Source organism: Callithrix jacchus, chromosome 15 (assembly GCF_049354715.1).
Source record: "Callithrix jacchus isolate 240 chromosome 15, calJac240_pri, whole genome shotgun sequence".
NCBI lineage: Eukaryota > Metazoa > Chordata > Mammalia > Primates > Cebidae > Callithrix > Callithrix jacchus.
This window is the reverse complement of record NC_133516.1, coordinates 35,330,599-35,346,382: the sequence shown is the minus strand read 5'-3', so window position 1 is coordinate 35,346,382 and position 15,784 is coordinate 35,330,599. Positions and strand designations below refer to the sequence as shown.

Here is a 15,784-nt window from a genome sequence, read left to right as displayed (position 1 = left end):
CAGTCCCTGCAGCCCAGCTCTCCCTGTGATCTGGCCGCAGCTTGCTTTGCTGAGCTTACTGTCTTGCACCAGCACAGCCTCCCCTTCTGCACATGTTACATCTTTCAACTCCCTGCCAGCCCCAGTGCCTCTCCCCGTGGAGCCTTCCCCAGCTGCTCCCTAGAGGACTATGGGACATCCCTGCTCCAAGCCCCAAGCCCTCTGAGGGCCTGCTTTATTTACCTTATGTTGAAGTCGGTGTGCTCAGGTCTGCCTGCCCCCTCTGGGCACAGAGCTCCCGGGGGCTGGGCCATGTCATATTTCCCTCTGTGTTTCTAGAGCCGGCCAGGGGCTCTGGGTTCAGGGCCTGGGGCAGTCTTAGAGCTCAGCATTTGTGTGATTTATCCAGGCCCTCAAAACCAGTCCTTGTTCTGTCTGGCCCCCTGTAAGCCTCATTTGTAGTGGGAACTGGACAGAAACTAGCAGAGAAAAAGCAGAAACCCTTTGGAAAGCAGTGGGTAGAGGCCTGTTCACATTCACACACACAGCTCTCTGAAGTGTGGTTCACCCCCTGCACCTGTCATGTTGCATTTTGACTAGGTCCCAGGGCCAAGCCAAGGGAGGGGGCCTTGATGGGGGAATTCCAGGCATTCACATGAGGAGATGGTAGGATGCCACTCCTGGCCCCCTGAAATCACAGCTTCTGGGCAGGGAACATCTCTGCCTTTGGAAAATACCAGTCTGGCTGTCAGAGGTTACAAACCCTCAGCAGGGAAATGGGGCTGCAGCCTCCCGCTCCCGGCAGGACATTGTCAGGACCCAACTCCATCTATAAACAGATCCTTCATTTGTTCAATAAAAGTGATACTTTGGAATATCCAGAACCAAATCCCAACAAGCTTTGGCCATCGTCCTCCTGACTGCCTGGAAGGGAGTATTCACACAGGGGTGGTTAAGTACACAGATGCTGACATCAGACAGCACAGGTACAAATTCCAACTCTGCCACTTAGAAGCTGAGTGATTTTGGAGAAATTACCTCACCTCAGTTTCCTTGGCTGTAAATGGGCGAGATAAAACTGTCCCCTAGGGCTGCTGGGAACACAGATTTAGTGAATCCAAATAAGGTACTTCGAACAGGGCTTGGCTACCGGAAGCACTGTGACTGTTGATGATGGCAGTGTACACTGGTCCCTGGACCTGTCTGCAGTGCAGCAGGCACTCAGGGCACACAGAGGGCATGGGGCCAGGCAGCTGCTGAGAACAGGGTGGAGTGGGTGGGGGCAGAGTTGGCGTGAGCTTTCTTCCCATCCTCTACCTGCTTCTCCTGTCCCTGGGTCTGCTGTAACCCCTAAGCCCATCTGAGGGGCAGCATCTTGGGCTGCCTCTCTGCCATCCTCCCTCCCCAAAAATCAGCCAGCTTGGGGTGGACGTGGTCTCTTTTTAATGGAAGTTATGAGATGCTTTGACACAAGGAACCAACTTCGTTAAGCAGGGGCAGCCAGGGCGGCAGGTCAGAATGTCGTCCTTCTCCTCTGCCTTGGCCCCAGGGAGGACAGGCGTGCTGGCCAGAGGGCTCAGAAGATGTCGGAGACGATATAGTCGGTGTGGGTGCCGTCAATGAGTCCAGCCCCATTGTTGTGGATGAACCAGCAGGACACCTCGGCCCCATGCCGGGGGTCCTTGCTATAGTCTTTCTGCAAACCCCTGTGCAGAGACAAGTCAGCTGGGGTCTCGCTTCAGATCAGCAGGGCAGCGCCGCCCCAGGAAGCTCACCCCACCCATGTGACACTTGGAGGAAGACCCGGAAGAACTGCCAAGTGGCTAAGAGCAGAAGTGCTGGGCGAGCAGCCCCCCACCTGGTGACCGTGAGCCGGTGGTTCTTCACCACCATCGTGGCATCTGGCTTTTTGGGGTCGGAGCCTGGGCGGATGTCAGACACTTCAAAACCAAAGGGGTGGAAAAATTGCCCTAGAAAGGCACATTGGAGACAGCAATTACCCTCCTGGGGACTCGCTCCTGCCCTGCACTCAGCAGGTGCTCACTGCCAGGTTAGGGCAATGCTTTTTTCCACGGCTTGATTGTTTCTGCTAAAAGTCCCAGCACAAAAAGCTACCTTTGGTTCACTTGCTGTAGAGAAGTAGATACATTTCTAGGTAGTCCTACCTCCTGTCTTTTAAAACAGGCTCTGGGTGGGGAGAGAGGTTTGAGGGGGCAGGTGTGCATAGAGCTCAGTGTCTGTGGAAAGGCCACACAGGAGCAGTGTGTTTGGTGGCCCACCCTACTCACAAGGTCCCTGGGAACCCTCGGGGCCTTTCTGCTCTCAGACCTCTGCCCCTCCCTTGCTCCCAGGCTCACTGAAGTGTTTGTTTCACTGTGTGTTTGATCACAGCCTCACCAAGACAGCCCCTCAGACAGCTCTGCGCCCTGGAGGCCACACTGGAGGTGGGTCTGTCCTGGTGCCCAGCTATAGAACTGACCCATGGCCCCAGGTCCCACATGTCCTCTGGCTTCAACCCCCTTCCCCACAGCCCTGCCAGCCTGGCCACCCGTACCCAGCAGCCCATGCGTCCGTGCCGACATCCGGTGACTGTCCAGCACGTAGAAGCCCAGGAAGTCCTGGGGGATCGAACTCCCCTTCCACACTCGGTGCAAGACAACCTCAAAGGTGGCGCCGTCTTCCACAGACACCACCAGGTTCCTCTTCTTGTTGATGGTCACCACTGCTCTGCAGAGCCAGGTGGCCATGAGGGTAAGTGCGGCCGCCCTGCCTCCCTCTCCATTCGGCTGCCCTTGTCATCTGCCCTTGTCACCCTTATGACCACACCTGCCCATGGCCTTCATCCCCAGATGGCCAGCTGTTGCCTGTTTCACACCCCTTCCCACATGCTGCTATTGTGCATGAGGTCCTTACAAGTGGCAGGTCCTGTGCTAATAAGCCCTCTATGCAAGTGGCATCATTCAATTCTCACTCTGAGCCTATGAAGTCTGAGACTCAGAGAGGTCAAGTAACTTGCCCAAAGTGGCATAGCTGATAAGCAGTGGAACCAGAACTCGGACTTAAGACTGTCTCATATCAAAGTCCATGTTCTCTGACTCCCACTCATCACCTGTGACTTCCACAGCAGACTCTCCCCACCTCTTCCTATAGCTCTGCTGCCCAGCATTGCTCTGGTGCTCAGCAGCGTTTGTTGAATGAATGAATGAGTCAAGGAAGGAAAAATCATGAGACAATGCATACTAAGACAGAGGCCAAATGGGAAGCCCAGAGAAATCTGGAGTTCAGCAGAGGAAAAAAGCAGGAGGGCTGCAGGGAAGAGGTGGCCTAATTTGCTGGGCCTGGGAGGATGAGCTGGCTTTGTTTGGTGGAGATGGGGGTGGCATTCGGGGCGAGGGTGCAGTGGGAGCACAGGCGCCACACACCTGGGCCCACAGCTCATGTCCAGGAACCAAGGGAAATGGAGGGCTGAGTGGCCTATGGAGTCTGACATGTCTGCACAGCCCACATGGGTGTCACCCACAGACATGGCTTGGGGACAAGGGCCCTGCAGACTCAGACAGCAGAGTCCTTGGCCCAGGCCATGCTTTCCCCTGCTTCTAGCCCAGGCCCTGGCAGGTTACCCGTCCTGTCGCAGCACAGCCTGGTCCCTCCAGGAAAACACAGGCCCCCCAGAGCCGGGGTTCAGTGTGATGTTCTTCGGAGTCACTTCCAGCTGAAAGTCCGTGGCAGGGTTCGAGATTCCCAGCCGCCCGAAGTACGTGCCCTCATGCTGCCCAGGGTTCCTGGCCTTGTTGCCAATGAGCTGCCCATTCACCGAGAAGCCTGCAGTGGAGCAAGAAGGCATCTGGGTCGGGAAGGGGCCTGCGTGCCTTAGCTCAGGGCCACACCTCCTTCCTCAGAGACCGCTGCTCTCTGTGCCACTCCATCTTTGAGGGTCTCCTGCCTTGGGGTCTCCAGGTTTTGTCCTGCATACAGTGCCACCTCCCTTGCCTCTCCACCCCTCCTGCCATGCCAGATAGCCCATACTCAGCCCTCACTTCTGGGCCTGATGGAGGTTTCACCTCCCTGAGGACAGGACCCCGCCTGCTCCTTCTCTGTGGCCCCAGCCCCTCACACAGGGACAGGCTCCCATCGTGCTGGAAATGCATTGTGGGACCTCTTCACAGAGGTCTTTGCTGACCTGGGCAGCCACAAAGCCACCTACCACCCTCACTGCCAGCGCAGCCCATCTCACACTGAAATGATCATCTCAGAATGTGTTCAGCTGTTTGTCTTCCCCTTCCCTAAACTATGAAAGCAGGGACTGTCTTTGCTCCCACTGCATTCCCAGCCCCTGGCTGGTGCACAAGCACTTGTGGATGGACTGACTGGATGAGGAGGGAGGGAGACAGCAGGGAGTGAGACTGAGAGATGGAGAGGGAGCCAGTCCCCATCACCCAGGCACTGCTGGGAGAGAGGCCCTTTGAGGCTCTGCTCAGCCATCCTGTGAAGGGGGTGGGGCAGACCTAGTATAAAATAAAATGAAGGGCCCCTTGTTTAAAAAGGGTTAAGCGTTTCAAGGTGGCAACAAAAGAGCATTAAACCAGCCAGGTGCGGTGGCTCATGCCTGTCATCCCAGCACTCTGGGAGGCCAAGGTGGGTGGATCACCTGAGGTCAGGAGTTCGAGACCAGCCTGGCCAATGTGGTGAAACCTCGTCTCTATTAAAAGTACAAAAATTAGCGGAGCATGGCGGCACGTGTCTGTAGTCCCAGCTACTTGGGAGGCTGAGGCAGGAGAATCGCTTGAACCTGGGAGGCAGAGATAATGCCACTGTACTCCAGCCTGGGTGACAGAGCAAGACTCCATCTCCAAAAAAAAGTGATTAAACCTGGTAACTTAGTACAGAGTCCCTTTGTGCCTGCCTCAGTCACATGCCCGTGAAGCCAGCCCTGTGTAGGTGCAGCCAGGAGGATGGAGTGGGAAGGCAGTGGGCAGAGCCCAACCAGGTGGATAGTGCCCAGGCAGAGGGCAGTGGAGCCCCTGGCCATAGTCCTGTTCGTGGCTGAATGTCAAGGGCAGAGGAGCCCTGGCCCTGTCTGGCAGAGGCGTGATGCCCACCATACCTGTGTTGGGGTCCTGTACCAGGCTAAGGATCACACCAGGCTCCTCGTTGATGTTGAAGCACAGGTTGTCCTCTTTCTGCGGCACGTGGATGATGAAGTGGGGGTCCGTGTCCACTGGGGCACAGCACAGAATCCGTTAGATTGTCATTGGCAGATGGGGCTGGTCAGGGGCTGGGGTTCAGCTAGGCAGGTCCCAGAGAGAGAGAAAGAGAGAGATGCCCAGGCAGGGTGGGTCCCAATCAGGGGTGTCCCTCAGACCCTCTCAAGGACTCACCACCGGTCACTTGGTCTGGAATGCTGGAATGAGTAGGAGAAGGCTGTGAGGCTGATAGCACGAATGCTGATGGGAGGGGAGTGACATTCAGAAGCAGGACAGCCAGGCCTTCCCTGGAGCTGCTGATCCCTCTGATGACTCTTCCCTCATCGGCGGGGTTGGGGGGGAAGTTGGGAAGCAGGAGAGGCAGAGCTGGGGAGCTAGACTGAGGCCAAGCTGGGATGGCCACTCAACACCACGTGCCCTTGATTGGCTCTCTCAGGATCTGGGGACAGAAGCCTGGCCTGGCATGTTTGGCTGGCCCCTGCTCTGTCTCCTCCTACAGGGACCTTGGCTTGGGGAAGCCAGGCTGTTCAGGGGTCTGTTCTAAGGAATCCTAGAAATGGGCAGTGAAGACAGCTGGAACGGAGGGAGAAAGCCAATGGGGTGATAATCAAGGAGGGGTAGAGATGTGAATAGCCAGGATAGCTGCCACTTACTCCTTCTGGGTCCGAGCATCTCTGTGGAAGACAAGGACATATTATAGAAGACAGCATCACCCACAGTGCCCCACACAAGAGGCATGCAGCTCTGTCTACAAGAGGCCTGGCCCAGCCCTCCCCCTGGGGGTCTGAGCCCTCCCCTGGGGTCCTGCCTCCTCACAGATACACGCTCACATCAAGAGGGGCCCGGTGGAGGCTGCTGAGGGTTCAGGCTGCACCAAAGCTCACAAAGTGCAAAGGATGCGGCCAGGAGTTCATGGTGATGTGGAGAAGGGCGGCTCAGGGGACAGAAGAACACAAAGGAGTGGAGTCGGAGAAGAGGAGGGATGGGGAGTTTCGTGCTTGGGTCCAGAGCACCTGCCACGTGCTGAAGCCCAAAGCTGAAACCAATGCAATTTGAAACTCACCCATGGGCAGAGAATCTGGAATGGAGGACAAGAGAAAAGAATTAAAGTCCTGGAGATTTTTGGCCCACGGCCTACCCTGCTGCAGACCCCTGTGGCCTATACCCTCTGAGGGCTTGTCGATGGTGGGCTTCAGGCCGTCCTGGTCTACCATGCCCCTGATGCTCATGGAGGTCAGCGGGGTCACAAACTGATAAGCCAGCGACATCTTCAAGGCCTGGGATGACAGGTTGGCCCTCTCCTCCCCATCTACCTTCATCCTGCATTCGAGACAATCCAAGCCCCACAGCGTGGGTGGTGGTGGACTTGCACAGCCCTCATCCTCTCACCAATTCAATCATTCATTCATTCATTCATCACATATGTCTTAAGCCCCCAAGGTATCCTGTGCAGTGGCTGTGTCTTCGGGGGCCTCCAGGTTTAATGACCTCCTACAGGGATCGCTTGGAGATTTGGTGGAGTTGAGGTGCATGCACAGAGATAGGCAGAGAAGTTACCAGCTGTGAGATCCGGGTCAAGAGGCCTAACCTCACTGAGCCTCAGTGTGCTGAGTGCAGGCAAACAGCGGCCTGCTGTGTGCCCTGGTGGGCCCGCCCCGACTGTTGACTGACTGGTCGATATTAAGTCAGTGAGCAAAGCAGAAGAGGAAAGTAAATCTGACCTACTTGCCCCAGAATCACCCTTCCGCTGCTCACCTCCAAGAGGTGAGGGGAATCGGGTGGGCTGCCCACCTGGGGCAGCTGCAGGGGCCTTACCGCTTGGCCAGCAGCTCTTGGATGGTGAGGTAGGCCCAGAGGCGCTCGACGTGGTTCTCCAGCATGTGGCCGCGCTCTCGGAGCAGTTTCTTCATCTCCTCCTCATCCACCAGGCAGGTGGTCCTGAATTCTTGTCCCTCCTGAGAGTTGAGGTGCAGAGAGAGGCATTGCGCCTTGCTGAGCAGGCCCTGGCTGGTGCTTGGGGCTCCAAGGGCCCATTTTCATCTGGTCTCTGCACCTTCATTCTCAGCATCATCTGCTTCCCTGAGCCTGTTCGCCTCATCCTATTCATCCATTCTTGCCAAGCACCCTCTGTGAGCCAGGCTTGGCCTGGGCCCTGGGTATCCCATGGGATGGGAGAACCAGGCCCTGCCTTGTGGAGTTTCTCTGGTGGAGGCCAATAAGCACCCGGCTGTTTCCACTATGACCTGCTGCAACTTGCCACAGCACACAAACGTGCCTCCTCCATCCAGCTATGTTAACCGGGGCACCACTTCCCAGGGGCGTCCTACGCACCAGCTGCTGCCTTCGGGTATTATATGGATTATTCCATTTACTCCACACAATGCTCTAGTGCAGTATGAAACAAAAAAGGAAACTGAGGCCTAGAGAACTGGATCCACTTGCCCAAGGGTGCCCAGCTGGTCAGGGTGGAACCAGGGTCCAGCTCAACTCTCCTTACTCAAAGCCTGAGTCCTGAACCTTTCACCACACTGTAGGGCATTTTCTGTGTCCTGGAGGGCAGGGTCCAGGTCTCACATGCCTGTCCCCACCACCACATAGGTGCACATACATGCATGCACTGTGCCATGCCACAAAGCCTGGCACAGCGTAGGTGTTTAGGAAATGGTTGTCAAATGAGAAGGAAGCGGTTGGTCTCTGGCTCTCTTGCGCCTTGGGGTAAATGATGTGAGAAGTAACAGTTGGTCACTGGGGGCCAAGAGACTGCAACTGATCAAAGCCATAGTGGCCCCATTCCAGTCGATTCAGCCCCCAGGATGCCTGCATGGAGGGATGTTCAGGCCTGGGTGTATGTGGCAGGGTGGGGGCAAGGGCACCATTCTTGGGAAAGAGAGGCCCCTGGGGGTTGGCAGGAACAGGGAACAGTGTGGGTTTGGGGCCTCTAGGGTGCTGCCTGGCCTCTCCGCCCTCCATGGCCCACCATTTACCCCATGGGCCTTCACATCAGCCTTGAAGCTGCCCTGTTTCTTGTCAGCAATGCGCCCGGCCACCACAATCTCTGAGCCTTCATAGTACTGTTTATGGCGGTGCTGGGTCAGGGCCAAGACAGCATCCTGGGGGTACTGCAATTCCACATCCACCAGCAGGGGTTTGGCTACCTGGCTGTAGAAACCCTGCAGGGAGAGAGGTTGCAGCCTTAGAGCTGAGTACCCTGGGCCCCTGATGGGAAGCCTGTCCACAGAGTGGAATGTTGGGGAATCCTCAAGTTAGAGAAGGAATCTGAGGGTCAGAGAGGTCAAATAGCTGGCTCAAGGTCATGCAGCTGCTTTTTTTTTTTGAGACAGATTCTCACTGTGTCACCCAAGCTGGAGGTGCAGTGGCGCAATCTCAGTTCTTTGCAACCTCCACCTCCTGAGTTTAGCTTCCCAAGTAGCTGAGATTACAGGCACCCACCACCATGACCGGCTAATTGCTGTATTTTCAGTAGAGACAGGGTTTCACTATGTTGGCCAGGCTGGTCTCAAACTCCCGACCTTAAGTGACCCACCCGCCTTAGCCTCCCAGAGTACTGGGATTATAGGCATGAGCCATCACACCCATCCTATGCAGCTGATTTGAACTCTGCACTAGAGCTCTATTTGCTCCTCTAGGCTGATGGGCCACCAAAGCTGAGTTCCCTGTGGCATGCCATTGGAGGGACGTGGGGTTGTGAGGGGAGACCTGCAGCTGCTGGGCGGCGTCACGATCCTCATAGATTCTCTGGGCCCGTCCGTTGTTCTCCATGGACATGACCTCCAGAAAGTTAAAGTCCACATTGTGGCCGAAGCCCAGGTTGTAGAGCGGGAACCTGCCCCGGATGGCGCTGCGGACGTTCTTGAGGATTTGGGAACGGTCCGTCACCCCTGCAGCCACACACCTGGGCAGTAACGGGATGCTCCCCCACAGGCATGTGGGGCATGAGGGGCTCCTGGGGCTCAACCTTCCATTTCAGAGCATCTCCAGTCTCCATGGGGGTCCTGAGGCATCACCTCCTCCTGGCTCTCCTGGGAGACTGCAGCAGCTACCAACAGCTCCTCACAGACCCCGCCCATCTACTTGGGTCCATCACAAGCAGGTCTGATTCTGCTGGAAACCTGCCATGACTCCTTTGCCGTGGCCTGCACATCCCTGCTGACCTTCCCACCCTTGTTTCACCCCATTCTGCACATGCCCACAGTTCCCGGGCAGGGCCTGCCAGCACACACACCCTTTTTATGACTTAAGCTGCCCCTTCTGCCTCTCTCCTCTTTCCAGACTGAGCTCAGGAGTCACCTCCTTCAGGAAGCCTTCCTGGACATCCCCCCGGGTCAGGTGTCTGTCTATGGTTCCACAGCCTCAGGCATCCTGTTCTTTCAGGGTTCTCAGCAGTGTCTACTTCTGGATCTGCCTCCCCCAGTAGGCCCTGGGCTTTCTGAGGGCAGAGACGTGCCTTGTTCCCTTGGCATTTCAGTCCCTAGCCCTGTGCTCAGCACACAGTAGATGATAAATAAATAGTTCATTAAACTGTAAGCAGAAGCATGGAATCCTGCCCATCCTCCAGGGACTTGTACAGACCTGTGTCATTTAGAAACATCTCCAATTTCTCAACTCACAAGACAGAGGTAACCCTGGAGCTCCCGCAGACTCTGTGGTCTGAACTGTGTTTTTAGACCAGTGCTTGACTTTGCCCTGAGCCTTTCTGCCCCCGACGGCATCTCCAATGGTTGGGTTTCCAACTTCGGCTTGAATGTCTCCAGTGACAAGGAGATCACTGCCTCCCAAGGCAGCCCCCAAGGTGCTTACCCTCTGTGGGATCGCCATCTGTCAACATGATGAGAATCGAGGCATGGTTGCTGAGTTCTGGGAGGCTTTCCCGAACTTTGTTCAAGGTCTCAATTCCCCGGAGCAAACCTCCATTCAGGTTTGTGGCTGCAAAGGAGAGAAAGACCAGTGTATGCCCTCATTCTGAGGGGACAGAGGTGACATCAAGGTGGCCTGAGACCCCCCCACCCTTACCCTCGTCCAGGGAGAAGCCCCGCACAAAGTCTCGAGCCGCTTGTAGGTTGGCCTGAGATGCCTGCACCAGCGAGCCCCTCCACGATTGCACTCGAGACCCAAAAAGGACCAGGTCAAAGTAGTCCCCTGGCCGCATGTCCCCCAGAATTTGAAGGAGTGCCTCCTTGGTCTGCAAGGACAGAACAGTCAGTATAGGGACAGGGCCTCAGGGTGGCCCCAGGACAGCACTTTCCATCAACTCCAGATACCCATTTCAGAGTCCACAGGGTGGACAAAGCAGGAGGAGACAGGACAACCAGGTGGCCCCGAGTCAGAAGCGTCCTGCCTGGCCTTGGGGTGGATGAGGGGGCGGAAAAGGCAGAGGAACCCGGCATGGGGAGAAGGAACAATCAGGAGTTCAGGAGGGGCAGGGTTAAGAGAAAGTATCCCAGGACCTGTGCTTCTAGAACACTGCTTATCCAGCTGTGTATATACTGCACCGTGGACAGGGCACTCCAAGCCCTGTGGGTGGACAGTTATTCCCTGCTGTATGACTCCTCCCCACGGACCACCATCATTATTATCCCTGGCACTTTTTTCTCTTCTAAGCACTTCCCCAGGAGGTAACTCTATGACCCTGCAGACACCATTGTCATTTCCATTTTTTTTTGCCATTGAGGATCGGTGAATACACTTCCTCATAATGGTACAGTGAGGAAGTGATGCTGATTCTGGAGATGCTAAGCACTGGGATATTCTGTTAAATCCCCCTGCCTCTGACCAGGACCATATATCCCAAGCCAGACTCTGGTAGCAAAACTGGCATGCAGCGAGTGATGGGGCTGCGGGAGCTTCTGCTGGGTGAGCTGTTTCAAGCTGCGGCCTACCTGCTTCACTTTCTGGCCTTTCATGGAGCCACTGATGTCAATCACAAACACTACGTTCTTGTTCATGTTTGTCAGGTTTTGGGGGGCAAAGAAGTGGGCAAAGTGGTTATTGGCCACCTGAAATAGAAAAGAACGAGTGAGGCCGTTCTCACAGCCCCCCTTGCCCGCCCTCTGGGTGCTGAGCCAGAAGCTCAGGGCTCACCAGGAGGTCGCAGATCTCCTCTCGGCTGACATCATAGGTCACCTTGAAATCCCCATTCAGTAAGGACGTAGAGCATGTGGGGCAGGACTGCTGCTGGCCCACGGTGGGACGGAACAGCACGTGACCCTGGAACCATTGAGAGTGTGAGCCATTACTGGTTTGTGCAACCACAAACAGGGTGTTTGCAAACACAATGTAAGAAGACGTGTGTGAGTGTGAGTGTGTGTGTGAGTGTATGAGTGTGAGTGTGTGTGTGAGCGTGTGTGTGTATGTGACAGAGAGAGTGTGTGTGTGTGTGCGTGCATGGGCACAGAAATGAATTTGGTGGGCCATTCTAGCTGCTGGGAGCACACACCTGTAGGTGGTGGGAGAGACAACCCATTCCCCTGCTTATTCTCTTCTGAATCATTGGGATTTTCTACAGTGAACATGATCACTTTGGGTATATAAATGAGAACAAAGTGATAGCAATGTGCTAGCATGGGAGACATCAGGCAACTCAAACTGCTGAGTGAAGAAGCAACACCACAGGAAGCACCGGGAAATAAAACTGCCTGGGTGACAAAGAACCGAGAGTGGAAGGAAGGGTCCTGAATGGGAGCTGAGGTCGGGCTGGAGTTCTTGGTGTGCTTGGGGAAGCTAGTGATGATTTTTATTGAATACTTTCTGTATTTCTAGACTTTGTACATTTTTCTATAAAGAACTTTTTGTTTGTAAGATAGCTCATCAAAAAGAAGCAGATGCAGAAGGAAGAAGAAGAGAAGCAGCAGCGGAGGAGGAGAAAGAGGAAAGAAAAGAAGGAAGAGAAAATAGAACCTTGAAAAATTCTTAGGAAGACAAGGACCCATCCCTTTGTTCCCCCACAGAAAGTAGGCATGTTTGCTAACACTCTGAGGTGTCATATTTTGTTTAAAAGGAAACCCCTTTAAACTGTAAGAAGCACTTCTTTTAAATGAATTGCAGTACAAAGGTCTTTCCAAACTTAATTATGTTTCCAAGAAACCTGAAGCCTGGAGTCCTAATCACAGCAGTATCTGAGGTTTGCTTATGTGCTGGATATTTCCCTGAATGCTCTCCCATGGGCGAGAGGCAGGCAAAGAGGGCACTGGGGCTCAGGCAAGCCAGCGACTCACCGTGGACCACACAGCCAGCATGTGGTGGAGCTGGAGCTGGCTCCTTCTCCACGTCAGCATGCAAGTGTTTGCCAAATTGTCCTAAGAACCAGGATTGCAGCCAGGCGTGGTGGCTCATGCCTGTAATCCCAGCACTTTGGGAGGCCAAGACGGGTGGCTCACGAGGTCAGGAGTCCAAGACCAATCTGGCCAACATAATGAAACCCCGCCTCTAGTAAAAATACAAAAAAAAAAAAAAAAAAAAATTAGCTGGGTGTGGTGGCATGTGCCTGTAATCCCAGCTACTTGGGAAGCTGAGGCAGGAGAATCATGTGAACCCGGGAGGTAGAGGTTGCAGTGAGCCGAGATCGAATCATTGCACTCCAGCCTAGGTGACAGTGTGAGACTCCGTCTCAAACAAACAAACAAACAAAAAAACCCCACGGGATTGCTGTGTTCTCCTAGGCACCAATCACATGACACCAGCCTCTCTCATCGGAGGGCAGCCCACAGCCCCTGCCTGGTTTCTGGGCTAAGGCTGGACATTCCATAAAGGGTGGGCAGGGTGAGAAGTCACCAAAGGGTCCACCACCACCGTTTGCCGTCCCATGTACCTTTTTCCCTGAGAAGGACTTCTTGATAGTTTGGGCTGCCAGTTCCTTGGGCAGGAAGGGGGCCTGAGCATCTAGCTTGCTGATTCCCTGGGGCTCGAAGATGTCCACATCGATCTGCATCATTGAAGCAAATTCGTTTTTAAAAAGATGGGATCTTGCTGTGTTGCCCAGGCTGGCCTCAAACTCCTGGGCTCAAGCCATCCTCCTGCCTCAGCCTCCCACATAGCTAGGATTATGGGCTCACATCACATTGAAGCAAATTGTGTACCACAGCTCCCACTCACCAAGTCTCAGCCAGGATCCAACATGTGTCCTGACCGCCTGTGTGCAGCACCCACCCAGCCCTGAGCACAGGGCCTGGTACTCAGTAGGCACTCCAAAAATCCTGACCCAGTGAAGGTGTGCATGCCTGCACCCCTTAACTCAGCCACCACTTAGGTGCCAACAATAATTCCAGGTCCTCAGGCCGCAGGACTTTCTGGTTTACAAACCTGGACATTCAGTACTTCTTGTGATCCCTGTGGCGGTGCTGGGACCCACAGGAATCCCCCATTTAGCAGATGAGCAAACCAAGGCTCAGAGATAAAGAGGAAGTTAAAGAGTTCAGGAAGCTCCCTGCCCAAGAAGAGTGCATCAGAGCTCACCCTGAGGAGCTAGTCTCCATCCCTGTATTCTCAGGCCTGGGTGACACATGGTGGGTGCTCAACCAGTGTTGGGAGCCATGGTGACGGAGAGGGCAGAAGCCCTGCCCTGGGACCTGTGATCTACCTCAAAATGATGCACCAGCTGCTTGGGCTTGACTTTGATGACAATTTCATACTGCATGAGGCTTCGCTTCAGCACTTCCTCATAGGTCAGCTGAAACGTGACCTTGCTGTGGGGGTTGACGTTGAGGTGGATGGTGAATTTCTCCATAGTTCTTCCCGAAGCCCTGGATGTGCCACCAGAGGCAACAATAGATAGACAGAGGGTAAATGACATGTGGGTCCTTGTCACCTAATGGGTGGCCCTCAGGATTTATTTCTCTTAGATGAGTGCCACACCCAGGTTTCCCTGGAGCTCACAAATATGTCAGCTGCCTGGTCAGGGTCAGGGCCCAAGGATGGGAGGACCCACGTCTCCCAGGGGCAGACCTGGGAAAGGGCAACTGCGCAGCAGCCTGTTCAGTGCACTGTGCTGGAATCTGGATTTGGGCAGTTCGCTCTCCCTTCCATCGTCCTGGCTGTTCGCCACCAAAGCCACCTTGCAGCCCTCAGATCTGTCCTGGCTGGGGAGGGTAGCCATAGGGATGAGACCAGCAGGGCCCAGAACTTACCTGACAAGGCCGGCATTCTCTCCTGAGATGGCTGCTTTCCGGTACTGCTTCCATGCTGTCACTTTGTCCTTTATGTCCCCAATAAATGCGCTTCCATCTGCAGTGCTACAAGAGGGAAGGACACCCCCAGTAAAGATGAGCCTCCTGACCACACAGGTCCTGAGAGGGCCCGTCCATGTGAACCCTTGGATAAAGGCGTCTCCTGACCAGCCTTCCACTGCCTGAGGAGGAACTCGGGGGTCCACGGACACAGTGAGGTGAATAGCCCAGGTTGGAGGCCAGCAAGAACCCTCAGATGCTGGCCTTGGCTCCTTAGGTTCCAGGCTGAAACATGCTATCATGGGCCCTTGTTTGCCTCCAAGATGGGAGCCAAGCACAGACCTAAAGGGCTTCTTCCTCCCCTCGGAGCCAGGGCTGGTCTGTGGCCCTTCTGGAAAGAGGAGATGCTCTGCACCGTCCGGCCACTCTGAGCCTCGTTCTGAGGCTGGGACTAGTGAGCAGACACCCTGGGCGAGGGCATGGGAGTCGGGCAGGCACGCACATGGCAAAGTCACTGATGAAGGCCGTCTTGGGGATTTCCACATCGAAGGCCACTTCCCTGGCTTCACTGGCAGTGTTGACCACCTGACTGGTGACAACATAGTGGGCGAAGCGACTGGTGACTTTGCAGTTGACTTTCAAACTCCGGATGAACACGCCATCAACAGCCTAAAGTGAGACATGAAGGAGCTGTGGCCTGGGACAGGGCCTTTGTCAGGGAGGGGCTTCCTTGAGGCGTTGGGGCTTGGCACTCAGCTCCTGTGCATGGCACCCAATGCTGGAAGAACAGGCCAGACCTCCCAGGAAGACTCCTGCTCTCTGGCGGAGACTATACTATGGGGAATGAAGTGAGGTGGGAACAGGCCTCGATTTCCAGGACCCAGGAGAATCCCAGCCGCCTATGGCCCTGACAGAGGGTTTGGCCCTGAGGGCTGCGGGAAAGCAAGCCTGTCATAAGGGCTCCATCACAGGTCCCTTTGCCAGGACTCTTACTCACGGTGTCCACAGCCTGTCGTTTCTGCAAAACAAAATCAGCATCAAATGTGAGAGGGAAACTCAGGAACCGCCAGCCTGTCAGTTCAGGGGTAAGAGTGGAATGCAGCCTGTGTCCTCTGCCCCTTACCCTCACCTCCTCAGTGCTGCTGGGAGATCAGCTCTCCACTCAGCAACGGTGGTGGAAGTGGTGGGGGTGGCCCTTGCCCCTGGAGTGGGGGTCTTGTGTCCTGCCCAGGCCCCATCCAGGTTCGGCTGCCTATTTCTGCCCTGTGGGCTTAGCCACGTACCTCGCTGTTCTTGGACCTGCCCGTAGCCAAGGCAAGGGCAGGCATGGCCTGCAGGGTGAGGAGAGATACCAGGTACACGCACAGCGGCAGGCCCCGAAGCCCCATGGCATCGACCATGTTCCAAGGCTTCTGCTGCCCT

The 15,784-nt window shown here is 55.2% G+C and overlaps 1 protein-coding gene across 2 annotated transcripts; it reads right to left on the bottom strand.

Moving 5' to 3' along the window:
• Positions 1–1,399: 1,399 nt before the first annotated feature.
• On the bottom strand, positions 1,400–15,779 carry ITIH1 (inter-alpha-trypsin inhibitor heavy chain 1). Of its 2 annotated transcripts, XM_035275796.3 has the most exons (22): positions 15,646–15,779; positions 15,360–15,380; positions 14,865–15,031; positions 14,324–14,428; positions 13,777–13,939; positions 13,009–13,122; positions 11,283–11,408; positions 11,081–11,197; positions 10,215–10,383; positions 10,002–10,127; positions 8,901–9,082; positions 8,168–8,353; positions 6,999–7,138; positions 6,349–6,503; positions 6,247–6,261; positions 5,837–5,857; positions 5,358–5,423; positions 5,084–5,197; positions 3,600–3,801; positions 2,534–2,706; positions 1,838–1,949; positions 1,400–1,685 (listed from the first exon to the last, which is right to left on the bottom strand). In XM_035275796.3, the coding sequence occupies exons 1-22, from the start codon at positions 15,760–15,762 to the stop codon at positions 1,556–1,558; spliced, it is 2,721 nt and encodes a 906-aa protein (XP_035131687.1). In that variant the 5' UTR covers positions 15,763–15,779; the 3' UTR covers positions 1,400–1,555. The 2 variants fall into 2 exon arrangements, 1 of the variants encoding a protein (XP_035131687.1); XR_004734620.3 differs by lacking the exon at positions 2,534–2,706.
• Between the last annotated feature and the right edge of the window lie 5 nt (positions 15,780–15,784).

Bases quoted from the DNA above. Each gene is read 5' to 3' on its own strand.
- ITIH1 (XM_035275796.3), bottom strand. From the start codon at position 15,762: ATGGTCGATGCCATGGGGCTTCGGGGCCTGCCGCTGTGCGTGTACCTG. The intron at 15,381-15,645 runs GTACGTGGCTAA...TTTGTTTTGCAG, and splicing joins GCAGGTCCAAGAACAGCGAG to AAACGACAGGCTGTGGACAC. The intron at 7,139-8,167 runs GTAAATGGTGGG...CTCAACTCTCAG, and splicing joins CTGATGTGAAGGCCCATGGG to GAGGGACAAGAATTCAGGAC.